The sequence below is a fragment of the Nelumbo nucifera genome, chromosome 8 (genome assembly GCF_055504915.1).
Source record: "Nelumbo nucifera cultivar China Antique chromosome 8, China Antique-T2T, whole genome shotgun sequence".
NCBI lineage: Eukaryota > Viridiplantae > Streptophyta > Magnoliopsida > Proteales > Nelumbonaceae > Nelumbo > Nelumbo nucifera.
This window is the reverse complement of record NC_142656.1, coordinates 13,572,599-13,588,428: the sequence shown is the minus strand read 5'-3', so window position 1 is coordinate 13,588,428 and position 15,830 is coordinate 13,572,599. Positions and strand designations below refer to the sequence as shown.

Sequence of the window (15,830 nt, the reverse complement as noted above, 5' to 3'; positions counted from 1 at the left end):
TTATCATCACTGTTTTTCATGTATGTGCTGACAGGTAAGCACCACATAGGATACACATCAGTCAACCGTTGGGAGAAACGGTTAACCGATGCACGAAATATTAAATTTGGCGTTTCATACATCAGTGGATCCTGATTTTTCAATAAACACCTTAGCCAAACATTCATACATATGAACATTTATCAAATGCCTATGTGAATCCGATGTAGCATTGTTTTTTTTCAAAATGGCTACGATTCCACTGAACAAGGTTACAAGGTCATCAGACTGTGAACACATCCACTGAACAAGGTTACAAGAGGATGCTGACAAATGGAAGGTCAACTTGGGGCTATTGCTTAACTTAACTGTGAACACATCCACCAAATGATTTTAGACTATGCCACCAGTACTGTCGTCACATTTTTAGGAGTTCGAATCTGCTAACCACAATACATTGCTGGCCACGTTCGCTCAATCGCATATTTAGAACATCAGTTGTGTTTTACATCGTTGATATTCTTGATGTGCGATGAATGGGCAGGACTAGCAATGCAATGTATTGTGATCAGGAGATCGGGACTCAGACAATAGACCCACTAAATTCTGCACCTATCTTATTCTTATCAACACAGTTCTTGTTATTGTTGTTTTTTTTTCATACTATTCATGCAAGCTAATATGCATCATTCAGAGTTTGGTAGTGATGGTGTACGATCTGGTCGCTTTTAGCTGAATGGCAATTTGGACGTCGGTCTGCTTAGATGGCCGGTCGAACTGCATGAAAGTATGATCAGAGGACTTGGGGTGATTTATCTGGTGTAGGCACTCCGATGCTTAAGTTAGCAAGTCTTGTTTGCGAGCTGAAAAGCTTTGTAACCAAGAGAGCTAGTGAGCTAATATCGCATGTACATACCTTGTAACATTGGGGTTGAAGCCCTTATATAGGCGAACTATCATAGGTCTTACGAAACACCTCCGAAATCCCTGGCCCGCATTACCAAGAGCCCGTTCCACACCCGGAAATGGACTTCGTGTGGCTGATAAGCCTCATTGAGTCCGTCCGATCCGGGTGGGATGAGGATGAAGTTTTGCAGACGTGCGACGTGATCCCGAAAAGGGTGGAGACAGTTGGTTAACTTCTAAAAGTGGGCTACGTGTCACCTCGGCAGGTCGGGCCTTCACAAGCTGCTTGGACCTCGATCTTGGCCGAGGTGCCTGAGGTACCCGAGCTGACCTGACCTGCTGAGGTGGTAGAAAATGCCGAGTCACCGTCTAATCATCAAATCATTCCACATATCCACATGCTAACAGGTCAGGCCAAATCACCCCTCGTCATGTAGGATTATGATATGCTCTTCAGACCTGAAAACTAAACCTACTACACTTGGTTCCATTATGTAGGTCAGTTGTCCATCTAGTACTTTACCCTCATTCATTTGTAACACAACAGCTATGTATCATCATTTTTCAAGAATTCTTGTTATAATCATATATACCACCCACCTTGGCAGTTTTTTGAATTCTCTACATAGCTATTTTTCTCGTGCAGAACAATAGCAAGGATACATTAAATGTAGAATATCATGATGTTAGAGGCTTTGATACATTGCATGTAGAATATCTTGTTAGAGGCTTGTGCATTTGCTAAACCAACAAAAACCATTACAACATTTCACCTATCAACTTATTTTTAGGTTGAACAGTTATTTTACATGGTATCAAAGCCTGATTGATCAAATGGTCTATTGTTATGTTCAATTCTCGTCTTTCCATTGTAATTAATTAAACCATTACAAGTTATAAGTGGATTTGTACTTGTCCACGCTTTAAGCCCAATTGGCTCTTACATGAGGGGAGATGTTAGAGAATAAAAATTCTATTCAAGGACCTCAGTTAACAGCTTAAGCTTTTAGGTTAAATGATTTATTGACAACCTAAAAGGATGTGGTTTTAAGTTTTGAATAAAGATTCCTGTAGCAAAGGATTATCATGTTTTCCTTCTTAATTACGCTTAGATTTTTCCATCACAATACTGTGTTTTCTTATAGAATTGAAAATTCATAACTTCAGTTGTTATTTCTACTTCAACAGATGTATAAGTTCATTGATCAAGGTTTTTTTTTTTTTTTCAAAATGTTCAAAAACAAAAAAAAGGGAAAATTCATTCTACACTACCTGTATTATTACAAGGAGCAAAGTGATAAGATCATGCTTCATCAAGGTAAGGAAATTATCAACAGTTGAAATGTTGTATGCTTTTTTCTTCCTCCACTAACCCTGTTTCTTAGACATTAATATGCCAATTGACCAAAACACCCACTAAATTGTTTTTTTGAAACACAATCATACAAATTGGCAGCAAACACCCCCTTCAGCAACTAAAAATAGAGACTTTCGCCACTTAGATTAAAAGGTAGCTTTCATATTTATTACCAGAATTACCCATCTCATCTCCAAAGTCGAAAGCCTTCACCATCTCCTTGTCTTTTCATTCTAATTCCTAAATGATTTGAAACCAATTTTATTCCTTTACTTTTCCACTTGGATTAATGGGAATGCGAGATTGAAGCCATGAATTTCTCAAGGAAACAAAGGAAGGTTCTCTTGGAAAATCACAGAGAAAGAGACTAACAGAAAATGAAAATTCAAAATATTAATGAGGTTAGAAAAATGAGTTCCCCAATGAACTTAACAATGGAAATTCAATGAGATTTTCCTTCATTTCTTTCTTTCTGTTAACTTTTTTTTTTTTTTTTCAAGACCAAGGGAAAAGACATTATTTGTCTTAAAAAGGTCATTATCTAAGAAGAAACTAGCTGGCTGGATCATACTATCAAGGAACCCATCCCAATGTCTGTGTTGCTCCTTGTCGGCTTAATGGAACCAATGCAGTTATTCTGCTTTGTAATTGGTAAGACTAATTGTGATGCTGATGCATGATACTTTTGGACCAATACCATTCTGATTCTAGCCTCAAGTTTCCTTCAGATTGTTCAACAGTTATCTGTCTGCTCTTTGTGAATTACACAATTCAAGAAGATCTACAACATAATTATCTGCTCAAATGATAAATGCTCTGAATTAATGGTCAATTGCTTGAGAAAGAGAATTAAACAACCAGAGAAATTTCAAAAGCAAGTCACCCATTCAAAGATATTTTTTTCCCAGAACCTTCAGAGAAGGGGATAAATTTTCATTACATACAAAACGTTACAAGAAGTCAAGAAAAAAAAAAAATCAAGGTTTTGTATGGCTCCATTCCTATAGAGTATAGAAAAAGAAATTGAGAACTGACAGAGCAGCTGCTTTAATTTTAGCCACTCCTGGTGCTACTGCTACCGGCCTGATAAAACTGACAAGCCAAATGAGTAGGCTGATGTGGGAGGGAGCTCAGCCTCCCCTTGGCGTGTTGGTGGTGCTGGATTTGCAGCTCCTTCACCACCGCCGGTTGGTTCCTCCTCGATCGACAAGAGATCAACGACGATCATTTCTGGCTCAGGTGGCCTGTCTATAACCACACGCCCTTCAAGCATCTCAACAACACGGGCCATGGTAGGCCTAAGCTTGTCTCTTTCTTGTATGCACCACAGAGCAACATACACCAAGACTCTGACCTCCCTCTCATCAATCATTCCTTCCTGCATTAGTCTCTCATCAACCACCTCCAAGAGCTTCCCTTCTCTCACCTTCTGGTTCACAATTCTGGGGAAGTATGACCATTTCCTCTGAGATTTATCACCACCTCCAACCAAATTTACATTCCTCCGGCCACCAACAATCTCAAGAAGCACCATACCGTAGCTATAGATATCGGATTTTTCAGAGATTCCTTGCTCCAGGAGCCACTCAGGAGCTAAGTACCCCCTAGTACCTCGGACAGTCGTAATGATTCTACTCTGATCCTTGCTCATCAATTTTGACAACCCAAAATCTGATACAATTGCTCGGAAATCTTCATCTAAGAGTATATTCTCCGGCTTAACATCAAGGTGCAGGATCTTCTTCCGGCAATCATGATGAAGGTATGCAAGCGCCTTAGCGACATCAATGGCGACTCTGTACCTCAAGTTCCATGGTAAGCATCCCCTCTGGGATCTGCGGCTTCCACCCGGCGGGAAGATCCAGGTATCCAATGAACCATTGTGTATGAACTCATAAACAAGATACCGAGGCCCTTCTGGGACGCAACAGTAGCCGATGAGGCGCACGAGATTGACATGCTGCACGCTTGCAATAGCGGCCACCTCTGATCGGAACTCCCTCTCGCCGTACTCTGCGCCTTCGATTCGTTTCACGGCAACCGCCGTGCCATCATCAAGGATCCCCCTGAAGACAGAAGCGGAGGCACCTTTTCCGAGAATCGCCCGGAAATTGTCTGTTGCATCCTCAATCTCTTTATATCTGAACTTTGTAGGAACTCCTGCAACCTTCCTGAGAAAGCTGTACTCGATCCTAAGCTCTTTTCCTTCCAAAGAAAATCTCCTCTGTAATGAATTCCGACGAAGGTCAACACGGTTTTGGAGATATACCCATATGAAGACGGAAAGAATTCCGGCAATACCAGCTCCGAAAATAAGGAAGAAAGACCTGCTTAGTTTCAAACAGAGACGGGCAACTACAAGCACGATTACGAGCGTGATGACCGCTGCAACTGCGATGATCTTAACCTTCCTTCCCTCCATTTACAAGTAAAGAGGGAGGAAAAGGTTCACCATGTGAGGACCTGGTTTTCTTGTTAGGGAGGTGGAGCCGTGGAGGGTTGGTGACATCCATTTGAATAATTAAACCTTTCGCGGGACCCAGCTCTAATTCAAGGCATCCATCGGTCTGACTCTCCCGCTGTAAATGATTTTACAAAAACAACCAAGAAGTTCATGTAACCTGGTCAATTAACCATTGTGAAAAAAGTTCTTTCTTGTTCTTCTTATACTCTGAAAATATGGGTTGTCTTTTTACGGTTGTTCGGATCAATTGACATATTTTCTGTACTGATGCTTCTCTTCTCTGATCAACAAACATAAGTTAGCTTGTAAATAGGGCTGGGTTGACCTGAAAGAACATAGAAGTAGAACTAAGACGATCAGAAAACTATTATACAGGGCAGCCCCTGTTCCAAGCTTCTAATTGGTCACTTCTGTGCCTGACTTTTTAGACCAATTATGATAGGGTTGAGACTGGGTCTAATTGCGAGCTCTTCTGCCGGTTCCTGAGTCCGGACAAAGGAGGAGGGTTCATAGAAAAGTCTTTTTTATTGGCCGAAAGATAATTAATTTGGGCTACCAGGGTTTTTCACCAAACATTTCTTATAGAGTCAAAAGCTCCCACTTCAAAACCCTCCCAAACCGGCACTGGGTTTTACAGTTCAAACCCAATAAACCCATTAATTTAAGGTCAGCTCTGAGGCTATCACTTAACAAACTCTATAGGATCTGGGTCAGGACTCAGGACTGTGTCTGTGTTCTTATACGGGTTTCCTGTTAGATTTTTTGAGGGATTTAGGAGAGGGGGCTGGTTAGTGATTATAATATCAAATGGGTTTGTGCTCTTTACTTCTCAATAACCATTTCATGACCATATCTGATGAGGTGGTTACTGGTTACCAATGAATTGTTTAGTCCATGGTTGATAGACAGTCTGGATCGGTGACTAGGAGTTGAGTCTATAATCTATATAATAAGATGATTCCATCTCATTTTTCCTGGTTTCTCTCCTCTTCCACATTCTAACTGCTTTTGTCCATATGACGTCGGTTGGATTAGGAACTACAGAAAAGTAATAAATAATTCTAACCGACCAGCTCTCATTCAAAAAAGGACTACTCTTTGGTTTTTTCTTTTTTTTTCAGACTTGGAATTGTTCAAACTCGTTTTTTTTTTTTTTGTGTTTATGAAGCTAGAAATTAAAGTGAGACAACTTGAGAATGATCAAACCTATAAGCCTCGCACCATCAAATCCTTTAACACCATTTCTTCATTAAACTACATCAACTTTAACTTGGCTTCATTGTCCACCATTGGAAGGAAGGAGGATTTTCCTCCTTCCATGAAGGAGCCAAAGTTTTTCCTTGAATTTTCATCCAATGTCTACTCCTCAACCCAAAATGATTTCTCAAAGGCATCACTAGTCCCTTATTGGCCTAATAGTGTACACTACCTAACCCAAGGTACAAAGAAAATGTCACAGGAATTATACATATCCCATGTTTGGTGTGGTTGCATCTTGCATGTGGTCATCAGTTAGGTCTTCCTACTATTAAATGCCCCTCGGATGACTGTCCTAAGCAATTTTTTTTTTTACTTATGCTGTGTTTGGTTGCAATACAAATAAATTTACACTGATACAAAACCATGGCAGTGCATATGATTTGAGTGTAAATTCTAGCCTATTTTTTTGTTTCAAATTTTAGCTTATTTTGTTGAATTGCAGTACAACATGAAGCAGGATAAAGTAAAATCCAAAACAAAATTAAAAAAGAATTTACATTTTTTACATTTACACTCCTATGCATTTGTATTAGTGCAAATAAATTTGCACCGCGTCCAAACACAGCCTTAAAAATCTATAGGTTCAGCCTTCAGGGAGTGGTTTCAGAACCATCTGTTGGAACATAAAAGTAAATAATTGGGACTCATGAACCAGAACAGAATCATGGTCATCAGGCAAAAACACTATAATCAATCAGATGGTCCGAACGAAATCCCTGAAAATAGGATGGACTCCCAGGCCATGGGCCATTGGGTGTTATGACAGTTGTCGTTGAGTGTTTCTGAAGGTTTCGTGCAATGTTGTTGGTTTTGATTGAGATTTGAGATAGCTCGAAAATTACAGTGAATGGAAATTCAGGTAGATGGCTGAGTGGACCAGGAGTTCTTTGGCCATTTAATGAGCTCACCAATTGGTGGCTCTCTGGTTTCCGTTAAGAAAGGGAGGTCCAACACTTTTAATGCGTGTGTGTATTTTCTTCTGCCAAGTTGAGAATTTAAATTTGAAGCGGCCAGTTTTGACCGTGCAATTGTTGATTTGTTTCAGAGCTCGGCCAAGGCCAGTGTATGTGGACCGATGAGGACCGTGAAAGTTGAAACAATTGCACAGTCAAAACTGGCCTTGGCCGAGGAGGACTGTGCAATTGTTTCAATGGGTTGAGTTCTTCTCTACCTTGGCTTGAAGATGAAGATGAACTTACTTGGCCAAAAATCAATTTTGAACAGTTGTCAAATTGCCAAGTTCTATTCAAATTCTTTAAAACTTCTATAAAATAAATGAATTAACCAATTAATCCGAAGACGTTGGATCGTTATGGACGGGGACCCTCTCTTAATGGGACCCAATATCAGTAATTTTCCCTAAATCTAAAGATTAGATGGTCAAAGGAAAAAGACAGACGAAAAGTTCTGACTGAAACAAAGGTGAAATTACCAAACACACATACAAACACCTCATAAATAAAATGTTTGGCAAAGGTACATACACTTTGATTTAGGGGAACTATCAATTAATATGATATAAAACGGGAGGGAGGGGGCGGCCATGACAAAATTCCAGTCCAACACAATCAAACTGCTCTTTTATCATCGGAAAACTATGGAATTCCCTTTCAATAAGGCTGTGTTTGGTTTCAAGGAAAAAGTAGGGAAACCTTTACAAATCTTGTATAGGCTTCCCTACCTTTCCTTTCCTTTCTCTACTTTTTTCCTTCAAACCAAACATAGCCTAAGAGAATCATATCCAAGTTAGCCTCCATCGTCTTCTTTATCAGCATATAAGATAAGCCTTCTTTTGAGCTCTAGTTGAGCCTCGCACAGATGTATCAGCCGGTATATTCCTTCTTCAAACCTACCACTAGCCTTTTCTCAGTCGAATCAGCAGTGAAACAGCTCCCGTCTGGACTGCCAGGGTGCAGTCTGAAAGGACCTTGGCCAGCGCTTGGATAATGGAATTGAGGGGAAGGGTAGTCTTCATGCCTCCTGAAGGAGTAAGGACGGGAGAGAGAGGATCTGATTATTAGCATAGCCAAGTGACCAACAAGGGAACCGCTCCATCTATTTGTGTAAATAAATTCTTGTTTTGAGGACAGCTTTTCATGAGGGAGGCCAATGAATGGGGGGCAGGGGGGCTTTATGCTGAACTTCATGGGACCCTGGTGAAATGGATCTTAGAATTAACTCCCACCTGAGAATCTGGTCCTCGCAATTGAATGGTTTTTCAAATATTTCGCTGGTTGGGATTATGCCATTCTTCTTTGATTCTTTCTGAAGCCCTTTTGGCAATAACTTTCCTTGACGATTAGATTAATGATTCAAATCGAGGGTGGTAATACATGAATGTCACAAAACTTCATTTTCATTTTCAAGCCTTATCTTCTTGATTCCCTGTTTTGACACTTTTGCAATGCCATGACTATATTGAATATTGATGAATAAAAATCATGAAAAAATAATAGGTAAAAGGTTTAGCAATTCCCTTGATGTGCTGAAAAGATGATCTTAAAAATCAAAATGCAGCCATCAATTATTTGATGATGCATAGACAAAGGGTAAAAGAATTCAATGGTCCAATGGATAACCAGGCCCACAAACAAAATCAAAGACCCAAAGATTGTCAATATGGGTCACAAGAACTGAATATCCATCAAAAACAAATGCAAGTTGTTTGGAACTACAATATTTATTCCAACAGGAGAGTTGCAAGCTGCATTAATGATGGTCATCATCACCATGGCCATCAGGTGGTCCTCCAGGACCAACCACTTCCAACTGGAAAACATCAAAAAGAAAGAAGTAAGAAAGCTTCCACCAAATAATGAAAGCAATTGTATGGTGATGAACAGAATAACAAAAATCACCTTGTCACAATAATTATTTTGTGCAACAATCCTATTTATCTGCATGTGCCAGACTGCCAGAGAAAGGATTACAGAGTGATAGAATTTTCTTGTTTATTTGTTGGGTTGCAATGACCTTATGGTGGTTTGCCAATCAGTGCTTAAGCACATAAAGGAATTAACAACAGAGATTGGGGACATGGATCCCAGAAATTATAGAAACTATGCATGGTATAGTGTCTATAAATCGTACACCTCTCATATTAAGGGGGTGTTCTTTTTTCGGATTTTGAGAGAGGGGAAAGTTGGTCAATGGGATTTTTATTCCCATTGACTAAGAATCCCATGTTCTTTTTCAGATTTAAGTGGGGACCAGGGAAAGTTTATTTTCCTGGGTACCACTTACCCGAGTAAGTGATACCCATCTCATAGGTGGGTAAATAACTTTCCCACAAAGGGGGAAAGTTGCCAACACTTGAATGGGTCAAAAATACCCCTTTTAATAACGGATTTTTATGGCTAAAATGGTCATTGCCTTATTTATATAAGAAATAAAAGAACATGGATAAATGCACTTACCTGGGTAAGTGCTTCCCAGGAAAAACTTACCCAGGTAAGTAACTTACCGAAAAGCGAACAGGGCCTAAGGGCCTATTCGTTTCCTCTTAACTCTTATCTTTTAAGAGGAATCTTTTAACTTTAAGAGAAAAATGGTTGTTCGTTTCCTCTTATCTCTTATCTCTTAAAGTGCAATCATACAAGTTTTTGTTTTCCAATGATACCCCAAAAAGGACAAACAAAAACTCTCATATATGGGGTCAAAATGGATATTTGATAATTTTCAGAATTCAGAATTCAGAACAACATTCTCTACATTCAGAGATCAGAGGAAAGAAAAGTTCACCAATACCAATATACCTCTTAATGTAATTATTGCACTTTTAGATGTCAGACTTCAGAGCAAACGAACAGGCCCTAATACTACTAATGTTGTTGCTCGTGATTGAGATTACTATGGCTGCTCAACCTAAAATGTCTATTGGAGATTTTATCTTATTTTTTTTATTTCTGATAAAGTGCTACTAATGCAAATCCAAGTTGAATATCAGTTTAGTCTCCTACCCATACCTCACTACAGCTGTACATTGAGAACATTTCCTGCATTGCATGTTCATGGGGAGATGTTCCCAACGTACAACTGTAATGTCATGTGGGTGGGTGTGAGTAGGATTCTTGTGGGTAGGAGATCTGAATTGGTTGAATACATGACTTTAGAGCATAAAGCTTGGAAATGTGCTAGTGACCAGTTTGAGTGTCATCCTCAACTTACCACAAAATATTGAGAACACACTGGACACTCATGTGGCTTGCCTTTCTCCAGCCAAAACCAAACAACATCATGCTCATCCTCTGCAAATATATGAGAATCATATTATACAGTAGAAAAAACAAAATAAAAGAGAAATGATGCAGATTTCATCAATAAAAGGAAGAAAAAAGTGGAGAAAAATAAAAGCATTAAATCTACCTCCTTCACCACCAGGGCATCCAACTATTCTTTTGTCATAAACAGATTTAATAACAGCTGGTGCTTCCTACAAGCATAAACATGGCAAAAATCTAAATACATGACACGTTCATGAAATCACAGAATGCAAGAATGGTCATGGCAATGAATAATAAATTAATAATAGATCACCATCATTAAGCACAAAAGAAATCTGGAAAAAACAAAAATGAATATGTAAGGGAGATATAGCATGCAAGGTTGCTGTAGAAGACAATCATAATATCCAGTGGTAAAGAAAACATTAAGTAAAAACTAAGAAGATAACCGTATGGTCTTTCCAGATCATTATGTTTTCTGTTTCTCTTACAAAAGTAAGATGTTTTGATGAGTATTTTGGCATTTGGCCATGTTACAAACACAAAAATTGGTAAGCCAATATTTCCCAGTTGAATAAAGGGGCATATCCAATTTGGTTATGGCCATCTAGGGCCTTGGGGTAATTACCTTTTGCTGCTTTTTTATAAGGTAATCAATTGCACCACAGAACTAATTCCCTCTTACTGCTTTTTGCATAAGGTAATTAGATATTCATCATTTCTAAGAGGGTTCAGTTCACTACTCCTAAATACCCCAGATAGCCAATACCAGCATTGAGTAATGGCCTTTTCATAATCAATTGCACCACATGATCAGTTCCTTCTTATAGTTTTTTGCATAAGATAATTAGATATCATGTTTTATCCTTATTTTCTCTATATATTTGTTGTTTCTGATAGGATCCAGTTCACCACTCCCAAGTTCCCAAATAGCCAGGAGGCCCAGGACCAGCATTAGGTAATATGGCCTTCTCTATATTTTTCATTGAGAACATCCATATGCTTATGGAGGATGTATCAGTAACTAGTGGTAAATAAGTTTTTAAAGGTAAAATGTACATCTTGCTTGGACGTTCATTGGAAACTGAAGAACATAAATCAAAAGAACAAATCCTAGAAGTGTATCTATTTGCACCAAATATTAAGCAGCAGTCCTGTTACAACTCTAAAATGTAAACCAAACAATAGAAAGAATCCTCTCAACAACCAAGACAGAAATATGTACACATAGAACCCAAAGAACAGGGGTATTCACCAAATAAATAGCTTCAGCAACAGCCACTTCACAAAAGAATGACAATTACATTAATTATTTGTTGCCTTTGACATTTTTGTTAACTACTGAATGAGTACCCAGTCTACCCTCCCCATGACCCTAATTATCTGGGACTGTCATTGAGTTGTGACCTTTTATTAGATGAGTCATGAGTAAATTCAATGATCCCTCAAAACTTGGTATAATTTGAAACAAACACATAACATCCAGAAAAGAATCTGTAGTTTGGCACAGAAAAGCACACAACTGCAAATATTATTTGACACATTGAAAGTTTGAGGGGCTATAGAAATATATTATACTACAGAGAATGCACAAAATCACAGAAACCATGACACTAAATTCACCATGAGCTGTTGACAAATCACGAGATAGGAGCTGAATTATTAAATATTGTAGCAAAGGGAAAATGGAAGCACTTCTCTACTTTATGAGGACTAAAATCTAGCAAGATCAATGCTGATAAAAAAAATCTAGTAAGATCAAGTGAAGTTATGAATGTATCAAAGAATTAGCAAATCTGTGAATTCAGTACCAGCGATTTAAAAGGCGCACCTAGGCGCACAGGCACAACCCTTTCAAAAGGCACACGCCTGGTGCACCTAGGCATGCGCCAGATGCGCCTTGTGCCTTTTGAAAATTGGACACTTTTTTGCTTTTTTGAACCTAGCAGCTGGGCTGGGGGCTCTGGCCCTGGACCCCGTGCCACACCCCTTGAGGCAAGCCCAAACAAGTCCACCGGAGCTCCGAGAACCCCCTATTTGGTAATGTTGTTCATTCATTCATCCTAATAGAATATATTCTTAAAAAGCAATTAAAATTATAAAATCATTATTTTTGTTGAGAACTAAGAATTTAAGACCCTAACATGGACTTCTTTGGGCTTGCCTCAAGGGGCGTGGCACAAAGGTGGCTCATAGAATCAGGAATATAATATGCTTTACATCACATTAGCTACTTGAAGTAATGCAATTGAGGAAACTGTTTTATATGTTTGATTTCATTTTTAAATTCTCATTTGAATATGCTTTACATATTATGTTTATGTATTTTAATTTTCGATAATATGTTTTTTAAAACATTTATCTTAAATTTTTAAATTTAAATTTATATTTTTTATTAATATTATGTTTAATATTTTAATTTTTTTAATTTTTAGATTTTTTATTTTCTGACTTTTTTTAGCATTTTTTTTAATTTTTGTGCCTTGCTTCAAAAAGGCGTGCCTCGCCTTGCGCCTCGGGCACAAATTGGCCCCTGTGCCTTTTTTGCGCCTTGTACTTTTAAAACATTGTTCAGTACAGATTAAGAGAATGAACTGTTAAGACCAGGAACTCATGCTGTGGTGGTGTGGTGATGATAATGGCAACAACAATGATGATGAAGATGAGATAAAATTTAAAAAAAAAAAAAAAGTTCTTGCCTTAATCTATTTTCCAAATCCAAGGTACTATCTGTATATATCTTCCAAGTACTAAACTTACTTTTGTTTGTTCTAAGTATGCCAATATGCCACCAGCATTAGCATTCGATGCATGAATAAAATATTAGAAGCATATATGGTTGATTTAATGTGGTTAATATTTAAAAACATCCTTCTCTTAACATTACGAAATTCTTTGAGTACTAACGTTTTTAGAGTCTGCAAGTCCTACTCAAGGTTCAAAGTATTGATACAGTATGCCCCATATCGGGCGTATTGTATCTTTTGGTCTCAATATACCTATTTACAGGTGTTTTGGGACCCCCATTTATTTCAATGAAAGACCACTTAAGAAACAACTCCAAAAATCAAATTTTGAAAAAAATAAACTAAAAAAAAAATAATTAAGCGGTGAGTACACCCCCGCCGATACACAGGGGTGTATCAATACTTTGAACCTTGGTCCTACTTCATTGCAATAAAAGCAATCCGCCTCTCCAATGGAAGAACAAGTCTGCAAAAGGTATTTCCTTTCTACCAAAGTGTCACTCCTTTTGCTTGCATGCCACATACTCAACATAATATATATATTAGGCACAAAGCTGAACATGCTATGTTACTAAAGCAACCTATGGGAAATCACCAATCATAATGTTTCTATTTTTTGTTGGTTTATTAATCACAAACAGCCATTAGTCTGACAAAAAATCCTTCCTTTATTTCTATAGAGTTTGTATTTTGGACTGATGATCAAGTATGACACTTAAGTTGAACATATAGAATATGAACAGAAATGCTTAGATCAATGTGTTTGGTTTATTGAAGGCTTAGATTACAATTAATATATAACATAGGTAGACAGTAAACTACATCTATATTGTGCTTAAGGTCCAACCTATTCAAGATCCTCATAGCCTGCCCAGAGGGGAAATTCAAATGAATTAAGTATAAATCAACAACATATAGCTCTATATGTAGTTGAGAATACAATCTATATTGCTTCAGATGACTAGAATATTTTTCTCCCTAGATAGGCATGACACTCTTTTCTCATAAATATATAGTCCAGCAAGTTGACATTACGAGTTCAATGTTCTTGTCTCTAAAGTTGACTCAAAAAAAGAGAAGAAAACAAGGAGATAAAAAGGTCCATCATCAGAGTGATCTTCTAGAAAAAACGGAATCCACATAAAACGAAGAGTCAATTAGCATTAGTGTCACTCTTTAACTGATTAAAAGAAACGTTATGCATTGGCGTCAATGACTGATTCACCAAAAGTGGTGGATTTAAGTAACAAACATCGATTTCAATATGTTAAGAGTAGGAACAAATTAGCATTTCTCTCTAACCTCACCATCTGATGTAAAAGGTAATATGCATTAAAGAAAATCAAGTTTAGGGAATCACAAATAGAAATCAATACTAACCTTGGTACCAAAAGGACCAACAGGATAATCCATTTCAAGAAGATTCCTTCCCTAAACAAAAAGATAAAAATACAAATCATAAACGTGTGTCAAATATGGCAAATCAAATACCAAAGCGCAACCAACAACATCGACGAATTGAAAAAATAAATAAATAAATAAAGGAAAGAGGAAAAGGCAAATTACCTCAAGCTCTGCCTCCAGCTCTTCCCGCTCATGTCCGGTGGCTATGGGAATAACATCTTCCACCCTCTTCTTCCCTTTGGACAGAATAGTATCTGCCGCCAATTCAATCACGAAAACACATTCCCGTCAAAGACAAAAGCCTATCTCTCCCTCATTTCCACACAAACAACAAAACCAATCTAAACCAGAGCCATACGCCACTAAAAAGATCTAAAAACAAACCAAAACTTAGGGTTCCAATAAAATCGTTACCGGCATCGGAAGTGGCCTGGTGAGAAAACAAAGGTGCAGTTCTCTGGAACGGATACGGTGCCGATGACGAGGACAACGAAGTGAGTGCTCGGTTTCTTAAAATCTTCTCTCCGCTGATGACGGATCGATCAAGTTTCACAGCGGATCTCCATGAAACCAGAGCCTGCAAGTGAGAAGAAACCCTTCTCCACATCGTTGTAGTGAGATTAGATTCTCAGGTCGCCCCCTCCCGAGTCCCGAGTAGCGCTTCCCTCCTCTCTTCCTATTATTCTCTGTTATCAACTGGGGAACTATTTTTTTTGTTTCTCCCCAACGAATGCAGCAGCCGTCCACCTCGATCAGCATTTCTAAATTCTTTCCAGGAACAAACTTGACTAGGGTGATCGATCGGTGATGGGTGAGGGTGATCGACTCGCGCGTGGGAATCCCGAAGATCGCTAGTGACACGTGCTATATATAGAAGTCAATGGTGCAGTGGTGCTTACTGCTTGCTTGGATTGGGATAGGATCTGCTCCTTACAAACTGCGCCGCACACTGACCTCACACAACATATCAGCCGTTCACTTTGAACATCTCCTACTTGTAAATTTTTTATTCATGCAGAGATGTTCCAGATGCATCGCTGATACGTGCTATGAGGTCAATGTGAGACGCGCGCTATGAGGAGCAGACCCGAACTCGCTTGGGTTGGATACATCTTAAGCCTCCTCTAATGCGGAAACCGTTACGTGATTTCTGTGGGCGGCAGGCCGGGCCTGATGAGTATTGAGTGATGCCTCCTTGAGATTGGAAATGGGCCCAAATATTAAAAAAAAAAAAAAGACTGGGCCAATTGGCCCTGTTCCCCTTTCAGAGCCAGGAAAATCGGGCTTCAGAGTCAACTTCGGAGGTCTCAGGTTAGTTGAGCAAAGAGCACAAGTACAGATGTGCCGTCTCATAGCCATAGGTGGTAGCCCTTGCCCAATGTGATGGGCTTTGGCTGCAATCTTAAATCTGTGGGTCTGGCCCAGGTGAATAGGATGCATTTATTAAATGACCCCGAGAATGGGCCCAAGGCCCACTATGCCATTGATAA

General features: G+C 38.7%; 2 protein-coding genes across 2 annotated transcripts; both read right to left on the bottom strand.

Moving 5' to 3' along the window:
* Nucleotides 1–3,091: 3,091 nt before the first annotated feature.
* Nucleotides 3,092–5,072, bottom strand: LOC104592358 (putative receptor-like protein kinase At5g20050). Its single transcript, XM_010251690.3, has one exon. It carries the CDS (start codon nt 4,662–4,664, stop codon nt 3,318–3,320), a length of 1,347 nt encoding a protein of 448 aa, XP_010249992.1. The 5' UTR covers nt 4,665–5,072; the 3' UTR covers nt 3,092–3,317.
* A 3,349-nt stretch (nt 5,073–8,421) lies between these two features.
* Nucleotides 8,422–15,102, bottom strand: LOC104592357 (cytochrome c oxidase subunit 5b-2, mitochondrial-like). The gene is made up of 6 exons (XM_010251689.3): nt 14,755–15,102; nt 14,503–14,594; nt 14,317–14,367; nt 10,332–10,398; nt 10,134–10,213; nt 8,422–8,735 (listed from the first exon to the last, which is right to left on the bottom strand). Exons 1-6 carry the CDS (start codon nt 14,945–14,947, stop codon nt 8,676–8,678), a joined length of 543 nt encoding a protein of 180 aa, XP_010249991.1. The 5' UTR covers nt 14,948–15,102; the 3' UTR covers nt 8,422–8,675.
* Between the last annotated feature and the right edge of the window lie 728 nt (nt 15,103–15,830).